This window comes from Perissodus microlepis, chromosome 23 (genome assembly GCF_051167445.1).
Source record: "Perissodus microlepis isolate ML-2025 ecotype Zambia chromosome 23, ASM5116744v1, whole genome shotgun sequence".
Lineage (NCBI taxonomy): Eukaryota > Metazoa > Chordata > Actinopteri > Cichliformes > Cichlidae > Perissodus > Perissodus microlepis.
The window spans coordinates 22,866,969-22,890,336 of NC_140482.1; the positions used below are offsets into that span (position 1 = coordinate 22,866,969).

At 41.0% G+C, this 23,368-nt stretch overlaps 1 protein-coding gene and 1 long non-coding RNA gene across 2 annotated transcripts in view; both read left to right on the forward strand.

Moving 5' to 3' along the window:
- Positions 1-5,264: 5,264 nt before the first annotated feature.
- On the forward strand, positions 5,265-8,588 carry LOC146361453 (uncharacterized). The gene is made up of 2 exons (XR_014799534.1): positions 5,265-5,965; positions 6,978-8,588. It is a non-coding gene; the product is annotated as an uncharacterized LOC146361453 (long non-coding RNA).
- Positions 8,589-9,165: 577 nt separating this feature from the next.
- Positions 9,166-23,368, forward strand: part of LOC146361454 (zinc finger protein 513-like) — a 15,003-nt gene continuing 800 nt past the window's right edge. The window contains exons 1-7 of the mRNA XM_084921416.1: positions 9,166-9,288; positions 9,589-9,827; positions 13,249-13,371; positions 14,574-14,708; positions 17,366-17,872; positions 19,808-20,001; positions 21,037-23,368. The exon at positions 21,037-23,368 is cut by the window's right edge and continues 800 nt beyond it. Coding sequence (XP_084777542.1) covers positions 9,788-9,827; positions 13,249-13,371; positions 14,574-14,708; positions 17,366-17,872; positions 19,808-20,001; positions 21,037-21,636 — 1,599 coding nt within the window. The 5' untranslated portion in view covers positions 9,166-9,288; positions 9,589-9,787 and the 3' untranslated portion in view covers positions 21,637-23,368. The remainder of the gene's footprint in view (positions 9,289-9,588; positions 9,828-13,248; positions 13,372-14,573; positions 14,709-17,365; positions 17,873-19,807; positions 20,002-21,036) is intronic.

A 23,368-nucleotide genomic window follows, 5' to 3' on the forward strand; every position in this document is an offset into this window, starting at 1 on the left:
TTTCTCGTGTTATACTGCCACATCTTGGACACTAAATGCAATTGCTTTTGAGATTTATACAATTTCTAAATTATGCAAAATGTGAAGATAACATCATTTACAAAATACCATAATATTTCTTTAACTGTAGTGGTATAGATGTGGTTTCAATGAGATAACAACTATGTGCTGTGTAGTGGATGGGAAATATGGAAATAATTCCACTACATGTGAAACTGTAACATACTTTAAAGCTTATAATGCTTTACATAGCACAGTGGGATAAACCGCAGCAGGAATGCTGATCTTCAAGCTCTTATATGTACATTTAAAGTCAGATAAAAGGCTCAGCCAAGGAGTCTGTACTGCTGTATAATTACAGGATTTTGGTTTTATGCTCTGGTTTTAGAACCTTTGCTTTTACTGCACATTTCAAAATTATTTATTATCATAATGTTATAGAACACAACTGGGATCATTTTATACCCTGGCATGTTTAATAATTTGTGGAGTTTTTCTACTTTATTTTTATATAAATTTTAAATACGAAAACATGGTGAGCAGTTTGCATGAAGATAGCATAAGTTCGAAACCTAAAAATGTATTATTTAGAGGGGAAACTATTAAAAGGAAATCAATGCAAGCTGTTACACTTTCAAAACATTTTGTTCTTTTCAACTCATGTACTTGACTGTTTACTCTCTCACTGGAGCATTTTTCAAAACGCTCCTGTTATCTGCTGGTTACACATGCTCTTAGAGAGGACCAGTTGTACTTTTCATCATTTTCTGTCTCATATATCCTGTTCAAGTAGTGCATTTTCAATATAAGCATGACCTAGTTGTCAAACATAAGTACAGGTGATCCTGTAGCCAAAAGCTTCAGACTACTGTCAACACTCAGTTTCTAATAGTTTTTCTTACTCTTGGCTCTGTTTTATCTCAATTAGAGGTCATGTCTTTTCATGGTGATGCAAGGTACAGGCAATCAGCCAATTAGAATGAAGTTGTTTTAAAGACAGAGAAACAATAGAGCATGAGGGGATGGACTGAGAGGGAGTCTAATATCCACAGACAATTTGGACCACCTCCTTTCAGAACTGTCTTAATTCTTTGTGGCATACGTTTTAGTCCATGTTGAGATGACAGCATCACACACTTGCTGCAGATTTGTCTGCAGTTTCATCACATCACAAAAGAGCTCTACTGGATTGTAATCTGGTGATTTGGGGTCTATCTCTGTACAGTAAAGTCACTGTCATGTTCAAGAAACCAGTTTTAGATGATTTGAACTTTGGCGAGTTATCCTGCTGGAGGCAGCCATCAGAAGATAGATACACTGTGATCATAATGGCATGGACAGGGTCATCAACAACACTCAGGTTGGCTGTGCTTAAGAAGTGATGCTGAACCACTGACATAAAGCAAGATAGATCCATGCTTCCAAGTTCTGACCCTACCATCCAGACTTATCAGACCAGGCAACTTTCTTCCACTCTTCTACTGTCCAATTTTGGTGAGCCATGTGAACTGTAGGCTCAGTTTCCAGTCCTTAGCTGACAAGAGCGACATGCGTGGTTCAGTGTATGATGCATTCAGATGCTCTTGACACACTTTTGTTGTAACAAGCGGTTAATTGAGTTACTGTTGTCAGCTCAAAGCAGTCATTTTCCTTTGACTTCAACAAGGCATTTTCTTCCCAAGAACTACCGCTCACTGGTTATTTTCTGTTTTTCAGATCATTCTCTGTAAACTTTAGAGATGGTTGTGTGGGAAAATCCTAGCAGACCAGCAGTATCTGAAATATTTAGACTAACAACCATGCCAAGCCACTTAAATCAACGCTCTTCTCTGTTCTGATGCTCTGTCTAAACTTCAGCAGGTCATTGTGACCATGTATACGTGAGTGGCAGTCTTGTGATTGGCTGATTTGATATTGGTTTTAGTGAGTAGTTAAATAGGTGAAGTAAAACTAAATAAGTATCATTTAGACCTATGAGTCATGCAAGGCTACTTTAGTAGAATTCAAGAAAGAAAATATGAAATTAGAAATAAGCATCAAAGGTTCATTCTGGCAAAGAGAACACACAGGGCAGTATTTTACTGATCAAACTTTATGCTTGAATAGAAATTTGCATACAGGACTTTACTCTTTAGTTCCTTTACTTCAGTCTGGATTCTTTGGTAGGAGTCTGTGCCACAGTTAAAGAGAAGTGAAACCTTGTGGAGGACTCAGTGAACTGGAGCGCAAGCTCATACCTGAGTGATTACAGTTTTTCTCAAATGTTAAAACACAAAAGCCAATCCTGTAACCCAAATGACCAGTAGTCTAAACACATTTACTAAATGTAGCCACCATATTCCAGTACCATAAACACATGTCACATGAAGACACAATTCACAAAACACAACCCTCTGTACTCATAAATCTAAACACATTTTTCCTTGCTAAAACACATGTTGCAAAACAACTCTGCTCATATTCTCAAATGAAAGCCCATGTGATGCAAAATGCTTGCCACAGTCACCAATCTTTGAACACAGGGAACACACCTGGCGTCAGTCACTACACACAACGACTCAAAATTGAAGACACCTGTTGCTAATGATGTGACCCCACCTATAAAAGCATAGTTTGGTGAAGATGCCAAACAATCACAATGGATGAAGGCATTCGAGCGTGCGGAAGGAGAAGAGCTGCAGGCCAAAGAGGAAGAGGGGTTGAGATCAGAGGAGGAAGAGGTGAAGGCCGAAGAAGAGGAGTTCGGAGTAGAGGAGGAAGAGAAGGAGGCCAACAAGAGAGAGGAGAAGGTCCAGGTGGGAGAAGAAGACAACCTCGCACCATCATAACAGATGATATGTAATTGATCAGTAATTGATCATGTCATTGGCCATGGCATGACAATGGCTGAAGCGGGACGAAGAGTACATCCAAACCTGAGTAGGTTCACCGTGGCCACCATTATCAAGGCATTTAGACAACACAACAGGTATAGTACGCTATTGCTTTCTTTGTCACACTACAGTTTTACAGGCCTGTGAAAGTGGTCTGTTACTTTACATGTAGTTTTACATATAAATCAGTCAATTGACAACACATGTTTCTTTCTTTAGAGCTGAAAGGATGCCACATAGAGGTGGGAGGGTTGCCATATTCACAGCGGCACAAGAAACCCTCATTGCAGATATGGTCCGTGAGAACAACTGCATTAGACTCCGAGAGATCAGAGACAAAGTCATTGCAGATAATGTAAACTTTGAGAACATTGATGCTGTCAGCGTGTCCACAATAGACCGAGTTCTCCGGCGCCAACAGATGAGGATGAAACAGGTCTACAGGGTTCCCTTTGAGCGCAACTCTGCGCGACACATAGAACAACGTTACGAGTATGTGCAAGTACGTATACATCCATGTCCACAGTACAGTTAGTGGACATACTGTGTTGCTTAGTGGCCTACATTACTTCTGGACAATACTGTGCTACCTGATTGACCGTTCTGAACACCTGTACGCTTTTCCATGTTCAGAGGATAATGCAGTTGGACGCGATGGCCAGACCCCATGAGTACCTCTTCCTGGATGAGGCTGGCTTCAACCTCCAGAAACGAAGGCGAAGAGGCCGTAACATCATTGGCCAAAGAGCCATCACTGAGGTTCCTGGCCAACGGGGGGGGGTTACTCTTTGTGCAGCTATGGGTACGGAGGGGCTTGTCCACCAGCATGCTGTCCTTGGGTCTTACAACACCCAACGTCTCCTCACCTTCCTAGAGGAGCTAAAAGACATCCTCCTTTTGCTTCCACAAAACACACCAAATCAGAGAGTGGTTCACCACCAACAGTGACCACTTTTTAAACGTCTGTCTGCCACCCTACTCCCCTTTCCTGAACCCTATAGAGGAGTTCTTCTCATCATGGAGATGGAAGGTGTATGACAGACAGCCATCCACAAGAGAGAACCTCGTACGGGCAATGGAGCTGGCCTGTGCTGACATCCCAGTGGAGGCCTTCCAGGGATGGATTCGCCATTCCAGGGCGTTTTTCCCGCGGTGCCTAGCAAGGGACAATATAGCCTGTGATGTGGAGGAGGTGATGTGGCCCAATGCAGCTCGGCGACATGATGCCGCACAGTGACTGTGTGTAATACTGTAAAAAGACCGTGTAGACAATAAAAAAGACTTCACACCCTGATCATGTTTCCGAGAGTACTGTTGTGTGCGATAGATTCTGTTTTTGCATTGAGTTGTGTTACAGTAGTGTACGTACATGCAGGATGTTTTTATAGATTTATAGTCTTCATGTGAAACTCACAAATCTAAATGCCTAATCCTCTGCAGGGTTCTATGACGATCCGTTACTGTACAGTTTATAAAAATATGCATTGGCAGTTATGAACCAAAGAACCTTCTCACAAATTGAGCATTGTGTTTTCAATTGTTTTGCTGTAGTGTGTAATGCTGTGTATAGTGTTTACAGTTTTGACAGCTTCGAGCTGCTCTCTTGGTGTGGGAGTTTGAGTTTTGCAGTGGGAAGGTGTGGTTGTGTTTATGTAGCTTTAGAGAAGGGTGTTGTGTTTGGACATTGGGGGAACTGGTAGTAACGTTTGTGACATGTGTTTTAGCATTTGAGAAAAACTGTAAAGTATTACAAACCCACGTCCACTCACACACATGAAGCATGAGGTTGAAAATGTGGCCGCCAGGTCACCAGACTGTGAATTGAGAAACGACACGTGCTGCTAGAAAGCATTAACAAAATCCAAAAGGATGAAGGATGTGTAGAGAAAGAAAGGAAAACAGAAAAAGAGATGGAAGGTGAGGAAGAGGAGAAGGGAGGCCACATGGAGAAAGAAGATAAGAGGGAGGACAATATAGAAATGGACCAAGAGGAGATGGAGGGAAGAGCAGCGGAAGGAGAAGCAGAGATGGAGGAAGAAATGACTGAGAGAGAAGAGGAATTAAAGACACAGGGAGAGAACGAGAGAGAAGAAAGGAGGTTTAAGTGTGAGAGGATGAAATGAAACATTCTACAGCAGAGGTAGAGAAAGAAAGACACGATGAAAATGAGGAAGGAGAAATAGAGGAAGACAGAAAGAAAGAAATCCATGAAGTCAAAGAGTGTGATGGAGAAAAAGAGGGAAATAAAGGGAGGAAGAAGGATGGAAGCAACAAAAGAGGGGTGGAGAAAAATAATGAGTAAGAAGAGTGGTTTAAGTATCAGAAGGAGGAAGATGAGAAAGAAGTAGGAAAAGTATGTGAGGATGAAAGTCAGGGTGAGATGAAACAAGTTGTAACAGAGGAAAGTGGAGATGAAAGAGCAGGAAGAGGAATGGAAGAAGAAGATGTAGATGAAAAGAGAATAGAGCAAGACAGACAGATAACAGGAGGAAATGTAGGAGTCAAAGTGAAGAAGCTGAGAGAGCATCACGCTGAAAACGAAAAGGAGGTAAACAAAGAAAAGGAAGAACAAGTTAATGTAAAAGAAGAAGAAACTGAAGAATGGGTTGAGGAGCCAGGACAGAGGCCTGATCAGTCTGATCCCCCAAAACTGTCCCTCTGTCACCTCTGCAGGACCCAGAATCTGCTGAAACTCTGCATCACGGCACAGAAAACAAAGCTCCCAGAGTCCTCACAGACAGAGAGAAAGGGGCTGTCGCTGCCAAAACCCACAGCAGGGACATTTATCCCACATCGCCGAGCAGTGACAAGGAGGCTTTTCTGAGCAGCACAGACGCTTCACACCAAACTGCTGCTGCACACAGTGTGACAGACACAAACGTTCCCTGTGCTGACGCCCATCTGAATCTAAGTGAACAAACAGAGACGTCGCAGCGCAGTTTACAGGAGCAAGAGCGGCATCCAGGTGAAAGAGCTGGAGTAGAAGAAGCAGGCAACTCCAGAAATACTCCACCTGTATTGCACACAGGTAACCAGAGAATTCACTAGAAAGATTTCAGTCCTGGCTGGTTTGGTGACACCTGTGGTCACAGGTAGGAACTGCACACATTAAATCAGACACTTATCAGGTAGAATAAGCTTGGCTTTAGATGCACTTCCAGAATGTTTTGGGTTTTTTTTAAATGGGGTCCCACACAGGAGAGCAAGAAAAAGGCAGATCCACGGTATATCAAATTTACGAGGAAAACATGTTAAAATTTGACTGAAGAAGAGCTGAAGTGAATAACTGAAAGAGTGAAAGAAGTGAACTTTTTATTTACGTAAAACTACAAACATTTTAGCATTGAAATATGCTCAAAATGACTGTAGAAAAGACCATTATTGAATAAAATCATTTACATGGTATTATTATACATAGACTTAGTATTTTTGGTCATATTATTATTTATTTCATTTCTTTTAATTACAGTATGTTGCTGGGTACCTTTTTCTAAGAAATCTACAGAATAACAATAAACTAATTCTTAAGAATATTTTGGCTTTTATTGGCTAAAAAATTAAATACGTGCTTGCAAAATATGGCGGAGTGGAAGGAAAAAGTTATTGTTATAGTCTTTAGATCATCATTAAGACTTCCTAACAAAGACAAGGTCTGCAAATAAGCTAATGCAGCAGTGCTTATACATACTGTTTCTGTGAGATAAGGTAAATTTTCATTTAAAACAAGAAACAAGAATATATGGGTGAGGTTTATTTTTGTGTTGTCATACGTCGTTAATAAAACGGTTTTATAGACCCAAAATTCAGATTGCTGTGTACAAACATTGATATATTTGTTCTGCAAACGTTCCAAAGTGAAGTTACTGTTTTCAAATCTTCAGATCTACATTGGATATTATATAACTGCAGCTATGATTGGCTGGAACACAGTTACTGAAAGTGAAGATTTGAGCCAGAAAGTTCATTCATTAAAATTCCACAAAGATGACACTGACTCAACTAAGATAAATATTAGTGGACAAAAACCTCCATGGAGCAAAAGAAAGTAATTTTAAGTCATTTTCTAGAAGTACTTAAATTATTCAAAAACATGTGCATTTTCAGACCTACAGACATCGCTTTGCAGACCAGAGGACAAAGTGACACTGATGGAAGCTCCTGCTCAGTCCTCGATGGAAGATACACAAGAGAGCAAAATCTCCTCTGGCACAGTAAAACCTCCAATGAAAACCGTAAGGTCTCCTGTGATGAATGGTGAGTCTGATGCTGCAGATGACAAGAAGAAAGATGGCCAACAATCATCGAAGTACAAAACAGTGTCCTACAGAAAGATCCCCAGAGGAAACACCAGGCAGAGGATTGATGAGTTTGAGTCCATGTTTAACTCGTGAATGAGCGTTAAACATAATATATAGTAACATACTGATATATAATATATGTAGAGGATTTGCTGAAATTAACCAAGTCGTTTTTTTCTGATTCAGCTCTTGCAAATTATGACCCCTATTGGTAATGTTTTGAGAAAACCAGAAGACCCAGAGCAGAGCTCTAAAATATGTACATGATTTTATATGACTGTATTTGTACCTGTGGCTTGTTTGGGATGCTCAGGTGGCAGTTTTTTGTTTTTTTTGTTCCATCTTCATAGGCAGTCCATCCCCTCCCCAATTCCCTAACCTGACTTTGTTAACCCTATCCCAGAAACCCAGCTCAATAAAACTCAGATCTTTAGTTGGCATCTGAGAAAATAAAACCTTAAGGGAAGTTCTGTCTAATTGCTGCCATTGCTCCACTTGACAGTTAAGAATCCCAAAAAAATGAAAGACTGCTTTTGATCCTTTGTTGGTCCCATACTTAAAACAAATGAAATTTCCCACTGAACTTAATTCACCCAGCTTTGTTTTGTTTTTTAGAAATACAGTGTCATGCAAACTCCTGAAGTTTCATTCATTTAATATTTTAACATTGCAGAGGATTCTAGATTCTTCTTAAGGAACAATTATCAAGTTAAAGGAATATGTTTTTCTCTTTTTCTTTTTCAATCGTGTAGTGTTATCCTGAATAGGTGGGAGAATTTTGAGTATTAAAAAAGAAAGTCTGAAGATATAAAGATAAATGTGTGTAACACAGCTATATAGATGATTTCTTTCTTAGCCAGTCTTTGACTGACACTCAACCCCTCAATGATATCTACTAAGGCCTTGATCTCTCCTGAGAAATGTTGCCTGAGTGACTGACTAGAGAACAGCAACCTATAAAATACATCTTATTCACCTCATTATTTTTTCTAGTTTAACAACACAAACACTTTTAATGATGAAATGTCAAAGCATTCAGAGCTTGTACATACAGAAAAATAATAGCTGACAGAATAAAAGGATATGATTTTTTTTTTTTTACGTTAGTTAAACCTACCTGACACTTAGAACTGTATATGCATAGGGTCTTTAAAAAAAACTCTCTTATTGACAAACTGTTTTAATGTAAATTTCACGGTATGTTTATCACAATTGTATGATATCTATTCGTTAATTTAATGTATTCAAGCAAAAGCATCATACAAAATATATGTTCTTGCATTTTGTAATTTTTGTTGGCATCAACTACCTTTACTTAAAACAACACATATGTCTGCAGTGGTACAAACACCAGAGGATTATCTGTTTTTGAGGTTTTTGTTGAATATTTTGACAATAAAATGAACCTATTGCTGAATCTTTGTGGTATTTCTGTGCCTTTTGTGTTCCTTTTCACAACTTCACATTTTTTAAACTTTATTTATTTTTACAAATCCACAATATTAAACTCTTGTTAGTCATCTCTAGGACATCAAATGATTTTTATTGTCTTCTAAACATTATAGGAAGACAGATTTATATACAATACAGCATTCTTTGCATAATAATAATTATTATTATTGTTATTATTGTTCTTGTTATTATATAAACATACATGAATTGTCCAATGTTATTTTTTTTTGTGAGGAAAAAATTGCAAGATTACCTAAAATTTGAGGGAGCTTGTTTCTCACATTGAAAAACCAAAACAAAAAACACTAACAAACAAAAGAAAACATTATTGTTATTATTTAGCTATAGATATATACATATGTAAAGAATTATTTTTTCCACCACACCTAAGTTAAAATTCAGGGTTTGTATGTTGAAATACAGAGATTTTACTTTTTTATGGTGGCAGAGACAAACTTCCATTGATAATATGTAGAGGTCATTTGAGGTTGGTAAACACAGTAAGGACTACTATTCCCACAATCCCCTGCGTCTTTCGGTGACGTCACATAGAGCCCGGACCCGGCGTAGTGGCGCTGTGTGTGTTTGGCAACAACAAAAAGAGTGTTTTGAGAATAGTTTTAACTGCATTTTCACCCGCGGTATTTTAAGGGACATTATCACAGGTAAGTTATTCGGTGGAGTGTCTTCGACTTCATTAAGTTTTATTTTTAGTGTGAGCTAAAAGCGAGAGTTAGATTACAGTGTTGATTTTAGCCGGTTGGCTCGCTGGCTAGCAAGATGGCTCCGGCTACTTACTGCGAAACAATAACAAAGAACGAGCCATGGTGATGAATTTAAATGGATTGGTGTGTTTTTAAATTTTATTGTGAACTGAATATGGCTGCAAAGTGTAATGTAATAATTTAGGGAAGGTGTGGGTCTTTTTAATTGGTGCTGTTGCCGGTGTACGCCTTCCGCTTCAGGCGTTAGATGGTGGCGATGACTCCGCCGCTACTGCTGTCCGTTGGAGGAAGAGGAAGAGGAAGGAGGTGATGATGATGATGATGACATGCAGTTAGCTAGCTGGCTGCCTCTCGTGCTGGACGGACGGACTAGAGCCCGCAGAGTGTCGGAGGTGTCACCGCGAAAACAGCACAGGATCCGTGCTGAAGAGAGGCGAAGATGCCGCGGAGAAAACAGTCCAACCCGCAGCCGGTGAAACGTAAGTCCAGCTGTTTACTTCCAGCTCTTTGCTGCCTTTCTGTCCGCATGAATCTTAAATCACTGCCATAGAATAAGGCAATGAGTCTTTGCTGGGTATTGGTCCACTTTAAATGCATTTTTATAAAATTAGACATATTTCTGAGGGATACAGTCATGTTAAAAGTTGCCTGACTGGTCCTCGAGTCCTTTCCTCTTTATCTCCCTGAGAGGAAGACTGCTGAAGACATGTTGTCCTTTAAGCAGATGTGTTTATCTGTTATCTCATCCTGACTGTTCTGGCTCACTTGGATTCTCCACCTCCTCTCTGCTTCCTATCTCCACTTCCTCTTTGCAGGCTCCCTACCTGACCTCCCCCTGCTCCCTCCCTTCGTTCTTCCTCTCTTTCTTTCACAGCTTCCTGTATGATTTCTGTCATTCCCCTTGGTTTCCTGTGCACCCTCACCTTTATTATTAACAGGGGCCAGAAGACGTTTTTAGGTTTTAGTTGTGTCTCCAGTTTCTTTTGTTTTCCTCTCCTCCCACGCGTCACCTGTAGAACGCTCACCTCCCTTCGTTTACATTTGCTTGACTGCGTGGGCATCAGTCAGCTTACAAAAAGAGAATACTGGATTTAGGAGACCTGAAGTCACCTGTTGACCTTCTCAGATTTCTAATGATGTACATATTTAAACAGGCACTAGATGGGAGTGTACTTGTGAGCATGTGAGCAGGGGCTCAGAGGGAAAAAAGGCCAGTACATCCTTGTATTCAAATTACTCGTATTCAAAGTCTAACTGCAGCTCAAGTAGCTTCTGGACATCTGACACAATCACAGCAGTGTTATCTGAAAGAATGATCGCACAGTTGAACCAAAGCTTCTGTAAAACTGAACTCTATAACCTTCAATAAAAGGAGGATTGATGTGTTTTAGTTCAGGTCGGTCTACGTTTGAACACGTTAGCAGTTCATTTGAACAAAGATTGACCGAACAGCTTTGGTTCTACAGTGGAGGAATGACATTTTTTGCTGTTATAACCAAAACCAACATTTTAATGAAGGAAAACCTAAAATATCTGGGATTTGTAAGATGTTGGGTCTTAACTCACATTACCTGCCTGCAGACTTGTTGAAAAACTAAAAGACTTTAAACAGGACTCTTAGCAGTAGCTTGCAGAACCAGCTTTATCAACTACAACTTCAAATAATCATTTTCTGTGTGATTTTATCCGTCTGTAACACTCTTCTTTACAGCGTTGCTCCAGTTCATTGAGGTATGCAGGTATTCATTTAAGATTTGTTGCAGGGCTTGGGATCATTGTTCAGTTGAATGACCCTGTTTGTACCAATAACGTAAAATAATCTTTAGCTGTCACACAGACAGCCTCATGTTTGACTGTAGAATACTTTGGTATACAGAAGAGTTCATGGTTGAGTCAATGACTGCAAGATGTCCAGGTCCTGCCTGTATAATAAGTCCAAATCATAACCCTTCCACCACCACGCTGACAGCTGTTATGAGATGTTTGTGCTGATATGCTGAGTTTGATTTTGATCTTGCTGTGCAAAGGACTTCCAGAAGTCTTGTGATTTGCAGCTTTGGAAATCTAAGTTGTGCTGTCATGTCATGAGAGAAGAGGCTTTCAGTGCCTGCCAGTTCTTGCAAACAAGCCACAGTTAATTAGTCTTTTTCTAATTGTGCTGTCATAGACATTTAACTAAGGTAACCGAGGCCTGTAGAATCTGAAATGAAGCTCTTAGGGTTTTTTGTATTTTCTCTGGGCCTTGCACAGTCTGACACTGGGGTGAATTTGCTGCGATTTCCAACCCTGGGAAGACTGGCAGCTGTCTTGAATGTCTTCCATTTGTGGATAATCTCTGTCTCTGTAGAATGTATAACTTGGAAATGTCCTTATAACCCTTTTGAAACCCTTTTACCTTCTTAATTCCTACTCACCTGCACAGCCTTAAACTTGTCATACAGCATCTTTGTTTTCTTTAGTCGATGCAGGGAGCAGTCACAGTGCAGCTTGAATTAGTTTGAAAAATTTTTAATGAGTTGTGGTGTTTGTTACTTTCTGTCCTCTGGCTGCTGGTCTGCAGCTAACGATTGCTTCTGTTGTTATATTTTTGGTTCCTACTAAAAAGGTTTCAACCAAACCGAAATCAACAAGTGTCTCATATAAATGTTTTTCACTTATTCTTTTTTTTCAGCAGGGCTTAGTTTACTTAGGCCTAATCTTCACATTTAAAATAGCCTGAAATGACAGGAAAACTCAGACTTTTGTCTTAATTGGATGTGTGTATTGGTCTCCAGAGGCCCATTTTGAGAAGGAAAAACATCTTAATTTTCTAAATTAATCTAAATAAATCTGCAAAAGCACCCCATATTTTTCCTGAATTAGTTTATCTTGTCTTAGTAAATGTCTCAGAACCTTAAATTCTAATTACTTTTTAGTTATGATTAAAAAGTTTATTAAAGATTACATTAGCCAGTGTTTGTCATTGACCTCTAAAAGACAAATAGGTCAGAAAAACCGCAGCAGAATAATTTTCTACTCTAACTACTGTTAATAGTTATGCAAACTGTTTGAAAAAGTAGGTTTTGTCGGTTTCAAATTAAAGCTCAGGAAAATGGGAATAAAGAGAATAATTTTAAGTTTCCTTAATGTTTAGTGTAAATATTTTTAATTATCAGTAAGTTTTTATTTTCTTTGTGGCATTAAAAGTTAGAATTGCTCTAAGCTGGGTCAACAAATGTCCGCTCAGAGGTTTAAGAGTATAAAAATGTCCTGTATCATCAGTTCTGTGTTCGACTCGTCTTCCTCTTCCTGACCCTCTCAGCCTCGTTCCTCACCCCACAGCTCTTCCTCCTCAGCACTTATCTCATGCTCACCGATTTCCTTCTCGTTTCCTCTCCACCTCCTTTGCTGTTATCCTTCTTCTTCTTTTTGTGTGTTTTCGAGCACAAACTCTGTTATCGGCTGTCTTCTGTCCCGTTTATCAAATGTGTTCTCTGCAGCCAAATTTTAAAACTAAAACAAACAAAAAAAACATGTGTATGTGAAACATGAGCCTGATTTTTGTCTTTAAACGTCTTCTTTTTTATTACTGTTAAAAAAACAACCAACAACCCTGCAATCTATAAATGTGTCTGGGTTTTGTTTTTTTTTTGGGGGGGGGGGGGGGGGTTGTTGTTTGTTTTTTAAAGGAAATGAAAATTTGTTACATAAAGAGAAGAGATGTTGATGTTTGTGTCAGATGTTCACAGTTTTACAGCTCGTATCACAAAGGGAAACCTTTGAGTGAAACCCAGACTTTTTAACACCCTCAGGTAGAAGCTGACTTTGTGTTTCAGGATGAGCTTGGCATTTGTCTTCATTTGGTCAGGTTTGTTTATACAGGAAATTATGAGAAATGTTTGTGTGTCTGTTTGCACTCAGTGGACTCTGAGGATGGGGCAGTGGTGTGTGAGCCGGGCTGTCTCGTTTTGGACAGCGACTTCCTGCTGAGCGGCGAGCTGGAGTTTGGAGACTCGGAGATCATGGGACTGGATAGAGAGTCTGGTCAGTAACACACACACAGGTTTTTACATACACGGGGTTGGAAAGCAAGCCACATATTTAAACATTCCACATGTTTTTATTAGGTTTTTCTCTCTGTTTTGACTGAAGCATTGACCCTGTGCTCACACAATATTTTAAACATTGTTCTCCCAATTCCTGGTAATCAGGCGAGGTATGGTCCCTTTGATGATCGGGCTCGAAAAGACTTACAAGTTCAAACTGATGTGCTTTCTGTATTTAAGATTTTGAGTTTATGGTACTTTGTACCATAAGTTTGTCTCTGAGTTTGTTGAAAGTGAAATAATATGCAAACCCATTTCTGTAGCGCAAGTTAAAAGTCAAATGTTTGCTAATTAAAAATTCAGAAAGTTAAACAGAATGTAAGCTGAATGCATTATTGGGTAATTAGTCTGCATTATTAGTTTATTACTGGGTAAGTGAAATGCGTTGAGTGCCAAATCTGCCAAATGAAATGTGTGGCGCTAACCACTGTGGTGACCCCTTGTGGTAAAGGAGAAGCTGAAAATAGCTTATAGATTTTAAAATTCACATTTGAAGCCAAGTTAAAGAGTCACAAATGTTGAGCTAAAATGAAAAGTATGCAGTATTTTCACTTTTTAACTTGTCTGGGCTTCCATAGATGATGCTGTAGTGAAAGAGCAATGAACGACTGAGCATGCAGGTGGCGTTCGTGCACCAACTGTGAAGTCCTCACAGGTCCATACTAGCAACTGAGTTGTAAAGGACTGAACCACCTTGCCTGAACCACCGGTGTCACCACTCAGAAATAATCTCAGCATCAGTGCTGGTGTAGGAGTAGTAGAAGTCGAAAGCTGATGCAGCTTTTGTGATGTCACTTATGGTACAGGCTGATGTATAGAGGGCAAAGACATTTCATCGCTATGTTAGGAGCTCGGAGAAGTAGATTCTCCAACTGACTAACTTAAGTTGTCATGTTGTTTCTTGTTTTGACTTCTATTTCTGCTCCAGTGCTGATGCTGCTGATTTCCTTCTGAGTTGCAACACCTCACTCAGGGGAAGTGAGTTCAGCGTGCCTCAGCTGCCAGCATAAATATATAAATCATTCCTGTAATAAATTAAGTTTTTAAATGCAGCGGTCATTTCCTCAAACCCCATGAGAGTTGAATTTTTCTCCTCAAAGGTCGAAGCGACTGTCTGTTTAACCCTGTGTTCTTCTTCAGGTATGACTGTCTTCTCTCTAAGTGTGGAGGACGACTCGTCAGCACCAACAGACTCCACCTTCCCAGCGTTCCTCTCCTGTAAGGGATGTGGTCAGCTTCTGGGAGACACACCTTTGGGGGCAGGCTTAGATCTTGGTAACTACTGACTGACTATAACATGCCAGGCTGTTTACATGTGGAGTTAAAAATAAAAAAGACCTGGGCACAGAGTGATATTGGAATATTTTCACTTCTTTGATTTGAGTTCAGTGTCCAGTAAATCTCACAACTCTATGATGGATAGAATCTAGCATATGTAAGCACATGAACACACATGCATATGAGTCACATCTACATAGTCCACCACTGACATTAACGTGGAAACAGCAAGTCTATTTCTTGCCTCAGAGAGCAGACACAACTCAATGTAAAATAAAAGACCAGTTTTAGTTTTCTCACTGGTTACTGATTGGTAGGTGTAAACAAGAAAGAGTAATCAAGTGTAATTCTGCATAAATGTATTAATATGCTAACTCAAACTCAGAACTGTAGGAATACATGAAAAGTTTATCATCAGGTTGTGCTGTACTGTATTAAAAGGTTATTGTAGAGAGCCTGGTTATTGGATTATGTGCAGATGAGTAGATTATGATAAAAATTAAAGTTTCACTATAATACGACCAACATAATGATTGTAGCGTATAGAGGTGCAACGATACACAAAATTCACGGTTCGGTTCGGTTCGATACTTTGGTGTCACGGTTCGATATTTTTTCGATACAAAAAAAATGTTCATGCCTTTTTAATTTGTCATTTATTAAATTTTCACGGCACATTCCGCACCACATCTCTGTGCGTTCATCATTTGTTTGAAGCCAGCTCACCTCCTGCAACTACTTTTCCGAGAATACGTGCTTCTTTTGTGGTTCGGACTCCTTCTGACATTTCTTTGGAGGTGGAGGAACATCACAGTAATTGCTTAAAGGAGCTTCTTCGACATCTTTAAGAGTTCTAAACAAATGTCTGTCCTCCTCCTGAAAATCTTATGTACGCAAACACGCGTTGCAACTTCTTATCTTGTGCGCGTTTTTTATTTTGACAGCGAATGCGCACCTGCGGACCACTTATGTGCAGCCCTGTTTATTTAGCTTGTCATATTGCAGCCACAGAAATTCTTTTGTCCATGAAACCATAAAGCTGCACTTTCTTTTTGCCTTATAGTCTGATTTGTCATAACTTCTCCGTTTTGTGGTAAGCTTTTCTTTGGCTGTCACTTCTTCACCCTGACCTGTCTTATTTGGCTCAGCAGAACTAAAATATATATCCTGCTGCTTTTACACACGCACTCACATAACGCGCAGCGATTCTCTGCGCGATCAACCTCTCACATGTTTAAGCTTGCTGCGGGAGATTTCACTTGTCATGTTTGCGTAGTAAGCTAACGATTGATAAGACGATGTCAGAGGAATTGGTGCGCAAATTGTCATCACTCACCAATCAGTGCTGTCGCTCTCTATACACAGTTGGCGCGATTGCAAAGTGAAAGCAAAAAACAAGCGCAAATTCAAACGCAATTTCAATATGTCATATATTGACAGTGGCTCACCGATGCCAATGACATAATTACCCAGCTACATTTCCGAAAGAATGCAAAAGCATTGACATATATTTTTCCTTCCTACAATAGGCCGACGGGCAGGGCAGAGATAGATTTTGGTAGCCCGACTGGAAAAATCGCTAGCCCCGGGACGTCGGGCTAGCGATTTTGCGAGCCCTGTATCTGATTGAGGAATCACTCATCTTTGGAAAAGAGAGTTTATTACAGAGAAATGGCTCTTTCCAAAATAAAAGCTATACTATACGCTTCTTCTGGGCTATATTCTCAGCAGCATATTAAACATATCAGGTCCCCAGAAGGAGAATCATGTGCTAAATGACTCGGGTAAAGTTTGTAGCATGCGTGCTTGTTGTTTTTATCTGCTTCCACTTGTCTTTGCACTAGGATGATGTCGGCGTAAATGTGCAGTCATATTTGTTGTGTTCCCACTAGTGCTGTCAGCGTTAATCTCGTTGAAATGACGTTAATGCCACAACACGGCAAATCTCCGTTAACGAGCTACCGCGGATCGCCCCGTGCATGGGGCTGGACGGCGTCAACACGTTAACGAGCTAACTGCGCTAACACACTAGCTCCCACCCATGTAATTGAGCATTGCGTGGCACATCCAACATACTGTTTTACTTTAGTCCATGACGCGCTTACCTTCAGGGTCATACGTCACATGAAAACCAAAATAGTTCCAAACGCCAGATCTGAATGAGGGTGGGGGAGGTTCAATTTGCCATGTTGCAAGGAGAGCTTAACTTCTGTCTCGCTAGCTTGCCCTGCGCTCAGTGAATCTGCGTTCGACTACTCCGCCTAGGCTGCACTGTCGAGCGCAGATCCACTGAGCGCTCAACACAGACAGCATCGTCAGAAGGAAAGTTGATCAAATAAATTAAAAATTTATTTTGTATTGTTCGATACATATGCGTACCGAACCGAAAGCACTGTATCGAACGGTTCAATATCAATACGAGTATTGTTGCACCCCTAGTAGCGTATGTATGTACCCAATTTGAACCGCCCTGCTCTGACAAGTCTTTGCTTTAAGATTTATCATCCACTGTGTCAAATGCCTAGGTTAGATCAGTACAAATGGCTGCAGAGGTTTGTTTTTACTTTGTTTGTACTGAATCAATATAATATTGTTTAATATTAATATTGTTTTAATTATTTTAACATTAGAAAATGTGATATATTTCATTCCAGGTGTAGGACTCGACCTAGGGGCAGAGCTTTATTGTCTCTCCTGTGAGGAGGGCCTCCAGCATGGCACCTCCATCGACTCCTCTCAGTTGGACGGTTCCAATCTGTCCGATAGATCCCTCGGCGGCAGCTCCGAAAGGAAGAGGAGAAACGTAGACAAAGCCAGCGGTGTTGCGGACCCCGCCCCTAAACTGTACTCCTGTTCGCTGTGCACCTTTACCTCGCGCTACTCCAACCATCTCAAACGCCACATGCGGACCCATGACGGCCAGAAGCCGTACCGCTGCCCCGTCTGCCCCTACGCCTCAGCCCAGCTCGTCAACCTGCAGCGCCACGCCCGCACACACACCGGGGAGAAACCGTACAGGTGCCACCAGTGCAGCTACGCCTGCAGCTCCCTCGGCAACCTGCGCAGACACCAGCGCATGCACACGCAGGAGAGACCGCAGAGGAGGGAGAAGGAGAAAAGACGGGGAAGACGGAAAAAGGCAAACGGTGATGCTGAAGAAGGTGAGTAAACACAAACCTTTACATCAATTATGGTCTGATAAATTTGTGTTAAAACAAGTTTGTTAATCAATAATTTCACAGGCTGCCAGCAGCTTCTCTCTCTTTTTTAATCACTTTGAAAGAAACTCTTTCTGATTGCTAATCTGACAACTAACTTTTATATATGTCACCTTTGGACTGAAAACTCAGTTCATCATCATCAGTATAAATAACATTTTCAGATTGTCTACGTAGCAGGGTGTGCCACTAATGTGAAAAAGCAGTCATTTAGGAGAAGTCACAGCGATGTCTTTTTGTTCAGTGTTTCCCTCTTTGGTGGGTTTGGAGGCTTCCTGGAAAAGTTCTCCTCTGGGATTTTAGACCGATTAACACCTGTTTACGGGATTTTTCTTGTAATGCATTTACAGTAATGACTTGTTTTCAGTTTGGGTAAAGTTGGTGTCACCAGTGCTCCAGTGTGCTCTGTGGACCGTGACAGGTTAGGTGAATAACATAGAGTCATGTGATAAAGGAAGCACACCCTCTTTCTTGCCATGATGTAATGAAAAATTATCTGGTCTGTGGCAAAGGTGTACACCACGAGAAAAGTTCATAACACAGACATGCTTTATATGCTTTGTTTCTTAACAACTTAAAACATGCTGCAAATGAATGAACTGGTGCAAAAGTGGCTCTTCCAGCCAATTTGAAAACTTTGAAAATATTACCTGGCCCCCAACCGTGTTATGTTTTTTAGCATCAGTTACCATGGTGATTTAGCCATGTAAAAAGGGGAGTCACTTAGCCATTAACCCCTTAGGTTTTAAAATGATGTAAATACAATCCTAGATGAACAACAGCACATTTGTGTGGCTTAGTGCCAGGAGATAAAGCTGTGATGATATCCATTTTTAATGAATGATAAGAATTCTTGTTAGAATATATTAAAACATATAAAATTGTAAACCTTAAAGTTAGTGTTGTCTTACTTTAGATGTAATTTAATTTCAAATATGTCTACATAACACTTATATATGTGTATGAGATGTGTATATTTTGTTTTGTTCTCTCTCTCTCTCTCTCTCTCTCTCTCTCTCTCTCTCTCTCTCTCTCTCTCTCTCTCTCTCTCTGATGTTTGTGGGAGGTTCTGGTTGGAGGGGTTGGGGACTGCCCTCCGAGGGAAAGGCAGGGGAAACACTGCAGATCTAAGAGCGAAGCATGTGTTATTGTGAAATCATCATTATAACAGCAGCAATAGATTTCAGCTTCAGTGTGACCACATGTTGGGTATTCAGTTTTTCATTATCAGTTGATTAAATGTTCGTGTGTTTGTCTGTTGGTTATAGTCACATGCATCCCTTTTTGATAAAGGAAACCACTCTGATGTCGAGTCTCTTTGTAATTCTGTTTTTAAAGGCTCTTACTACAATTTAGTGTCTTTGTGACGGAGCCATGAGATACGCTCACTTTTGTTGCTTGTTTGGGTCAAGCCCCACAAACACACACATGACGCCTGCATTTCCCATTTAGCAAAATGCTCACATATATCCTGTGGTATTCCTGTTGTTTTGTGATTTAAAAACTAACCAGGCTTTTTAAGCTGTTCTTTATGTAGAAATTTCTAGATTGAAAGCACACTCAAAACCTGGGAATATCACAAACCCAGAGCAGAGGTTTGATGACATGTGGAAGGTTTGCATTTTGGAGATTTGACAACTCCGAATTTAAAAAAAAAACTTTTTCTGAGAGGGAGATTTCTCATCTTGGAAGCAGTGAGCAGAGCAGAAAAGAGGAAGCAAGTCGGCAAAATGAGGAAGAGAAATTCTCTCTGGCTTAGTGCTCAGTGACCTAAAACTGAACTGCATGATGGGGAACATCTAGAAGAACGTGTTTACACTGCAGCTAATAATGATCCAAACAATTTTGCCTTTTGAATGCTTCCCTATGTGTCTGCAGTCATGTCAGACCTGACCCTGCGAGTGTCCCAGGACTCTGCTTACCTCCAGACGTTGGGAGGACTCGGCTCCCCCTCCGGCCCCCTTCCAGTCCTCCTCTTCCCGCTCTGCTGCCGGGTGTGCGGCCTCACCCTGGAGGAGTCTGACCTAGAGGGCGACAAGGCAGAGGGAGAGGTGGAGGGCGATGGAGGACAGGTTTGTTTACCAAAACAAAGCTGGTTTTCTTTGAAAGATCCTCTGTAAACTTTAGGATGAAATGAGGGGTTGTACAATGTGTAGTTTGTTTCCACGACAAACAGAAAAACAGAAGCTCCGCCCACCACAAACTTCCACATTTTCCCAGTTTACATTAACGATAGCAGAGTGACTTCCTCCCTCATACTGCTGTCACAAGCTAAAAAGTCAGTGGCAATCTTAAGGTGGTGCACATGTTCAGGCCACCATAGATTCAGATGGCGGTATTCTCTCATCGGTTTTGATAAATTTTGTCATAATTTTTTTTGTCAGATTTCCAATACATGCCATTTTCACCCCGTATTGTGTCTTCAGCTCTATCTACAAGTTCTCTATGGTCCCAGCAGGATCAACCAACCTCCTGACAGGAAAAATCTTAATGATTTAGTTGTTAATGGACTGGTACTGATATAGTGCTGTTCTACACAAATTGAATAATTAAAGTGCTTCCTTACTACAAGCCTCATTCAGCCACACCTTCAAACAAGTACTTTTTCCCCCCTATGCCTGAACACTTTTTAGTCCCTGTCATTTAAAAACTTTGTAAAACTTGCTGCTGCTGCTGCTAATTAGGATTTGTGAGCAATTTTGTCACGTCAGGGCTGCTCTCTTTTCTGGAGTTAAAAGCTCATAAGTATTAATAGATGAACAAATGTGTAAGATGCCTCATTATCTTATTCTTTTCAGTTCATTTATATTTATATAGCATCAATATACAAAAACACTTGCCTAAAGAGACTTTATATTGTAATGTAAAGCGCCTAAAATAATCCAGAGAATCTTCAACAATCAGATGACCATCTATAAGCAAGCACTTGGTGAATGTGGGAAGGAAAAACTGATGTTGAAGGTGGCTATCCCACTGTGGGAACGTTTTAAACCTGCAGGCTTTCTAATGACCACCACGGAGCGGCGATTCTGGTTAATGACCGTTTGATTGTATGATCTGTCCACAGGAAATGTTTCCTCTCACTGTGTGCTCTGTTATTTTTCCAGGTTTGCCGCCGTTGCTCCAAAGACAACTCGAGGGCTCCCTGCAGCAGGGACGTGTCTCGGGGATCCCGGTGCGGTCAGCGCAGCAACAAGCTGTACCGCTGCCCTCACTGCCCCTTCCTTTCCCACTACCCCAACCATCTGGCCCGCCACTCCCACGTCCACTCAGAGGAGAAGCCTCACCGCTGCCCGCACTGCCCCTACACCTCCTCACATCTCGACAACCTCAAGCGGCACCTGCGTGTGCACACAGGCGAGAAGCCTTACCAGTGCCCGTCGTGCAGCTACGCCTGCGGGAACTTGGCTAACCTGCGACGTCACGAGCGCATCCACTCGGGCGCCAAGCCGTTCCACTGTTCCATCTGCGGCTACTCCTGCAACCAGAGCATGAACCTGAAGAGGCACATGCTGCGGCACACGGGCGAGAAGCCGTACGCATGCGGCGAGTGCGGCTACACCACGGGCCACTGGGACAACTACAAACGCCACCAGAGGAAGCATGGGCACAACACGGACAGCTGGGACAAACACGCGCCCATCAACGGCCTCAGCTGGGGGCAAGACACTCAGGAGAGCCAGAGTCAGGGACAGGAGCACTCTTAGATACTGTGTGTGTGTGCGTGTGTGTGTGTGTGTGTGCGTGTGTGTGAGGGAGACAAAAAATGACTGCAGCGGTTAGTCGATCGACAAAAAACCCAGTATCATTATTATAATAAGTTCAGGGTTTTAGAGTCCACCTTCTCCAGTGTGAGCTGCTGATTGTTTATAAAATCAAATTTTAAAAATATTTAGCCTCTTATAAAGACACATGCTTTATGTAAAAGTTAGGCGTGGCCATGGTGACGTCACTTTTGTGATGCTTAAAGCTGAGCAGTTTGACTTACCAGTTAAGTTGCCTGCTGCAAGCTACTAGAAATATTGCAGTTTAAGGCACTTCCACTTTGGCTTTGCTTGGCTGATCCAGAAGTTATGTCCATCTTTTATATGCATTCTGTGGCTGGATGAAACAAGGTGAAAGTAAATTATCATCTTGATGGAGCGCAGTCCTGGTGTTTCTGTGGATCACAGGATTACTCTGTGCAGGCCCTCTGAGTAATTAAAGTGATCGAGATGATAAACACAAAGATACTTTAAAGAACCACAGAGAGATGCAAAACCATTATTAAAAAGCACAAAATGAGCATGACAAGATGCAAAATAACTGTATAGAGAACTCCAAAGAGATACAGAAACATCAGTGTGATCTATGTCTTTTTGTGACACCAATATGAATATGAACATGACAAACTTTCTCAGGGATCACCCACCCTAAACATGTTCCCTCCATGCTTACAGTCAGGATCAGCATCATCACATTTTTGCTCTTTAGTTATTTACAGCTGCAAATTAAAACCACACCAATGCTGCATCACCTGCAGACCGTCAGAAAGGCAGCTGATTCTCACACATCCATTTGCTGACTGCTGTTTACTGAGGTGAAAACTCACTTCGTGTGTAGCAACTTTGCAATTTCTCGAGGTTTAAAAAAATGCCAGCAGCTATTTTTAAAAAATTTGTTTTGTTTTGTTGCTCAACTAATCGCTGCGTCATTAATCAGGACAAACGCCGGCAGTGAAACTGGAGTAAAGCCACACTTTAAAAGTGATTGTAACCCACAAACTACACAACAATATTTAACTCCTGCAGGGCAGTGTGAGCATCATGCTGGCTTTTTTTTTCCCCACCACACTGGCGCGACTGTAGGAAGACCCAGCTTAGTGACATGTGTTTGTGAGGACAGCGAAGCCTTTTCTCTTTAGGTAAAAGCCAGTAAAACACCCTCATTAGTGTTTTTTCTTTTTTTATTTAATCGACATGAGCTCTTGTCTGTAGCAGCCGTTAATGGTGGCTGTTCCACAGATTTCCTCTCTGCATCAAAGACGTCGAGAGAGTCCAGGAACTCGTTTTCACACATCTTGAATGTATTTCTCAGAAGCTCCTTCAAAGAAAGCAAACACAGTCTTACACCCGGGCCAGTGTGTTATCACATCTATTTAACAGAGCAAGGGAAATAACTGTGTGTGTGTGTGTGTGTGTGTGTGTGTGTGTACACTGGTGAGCTCGGGTTGGAGCTAAACTCAGGTGCCTTTAACAGACTGTAATGCTGCACTGACTTTATAAAGGGGCATTTGTGTGTGTGTTATACACATGTATACAGAGTTTTTAATCAGTGACGGTGACATCAACATGTTGCTCTGTTCTCAGATGAATGCAGTGAGGGGACGCAGGTCTTATACCCATGAACCGAAAGGTTTCAGGGGGATTTCTCCACAGATTATCTTTTTTTTTTTTTTTT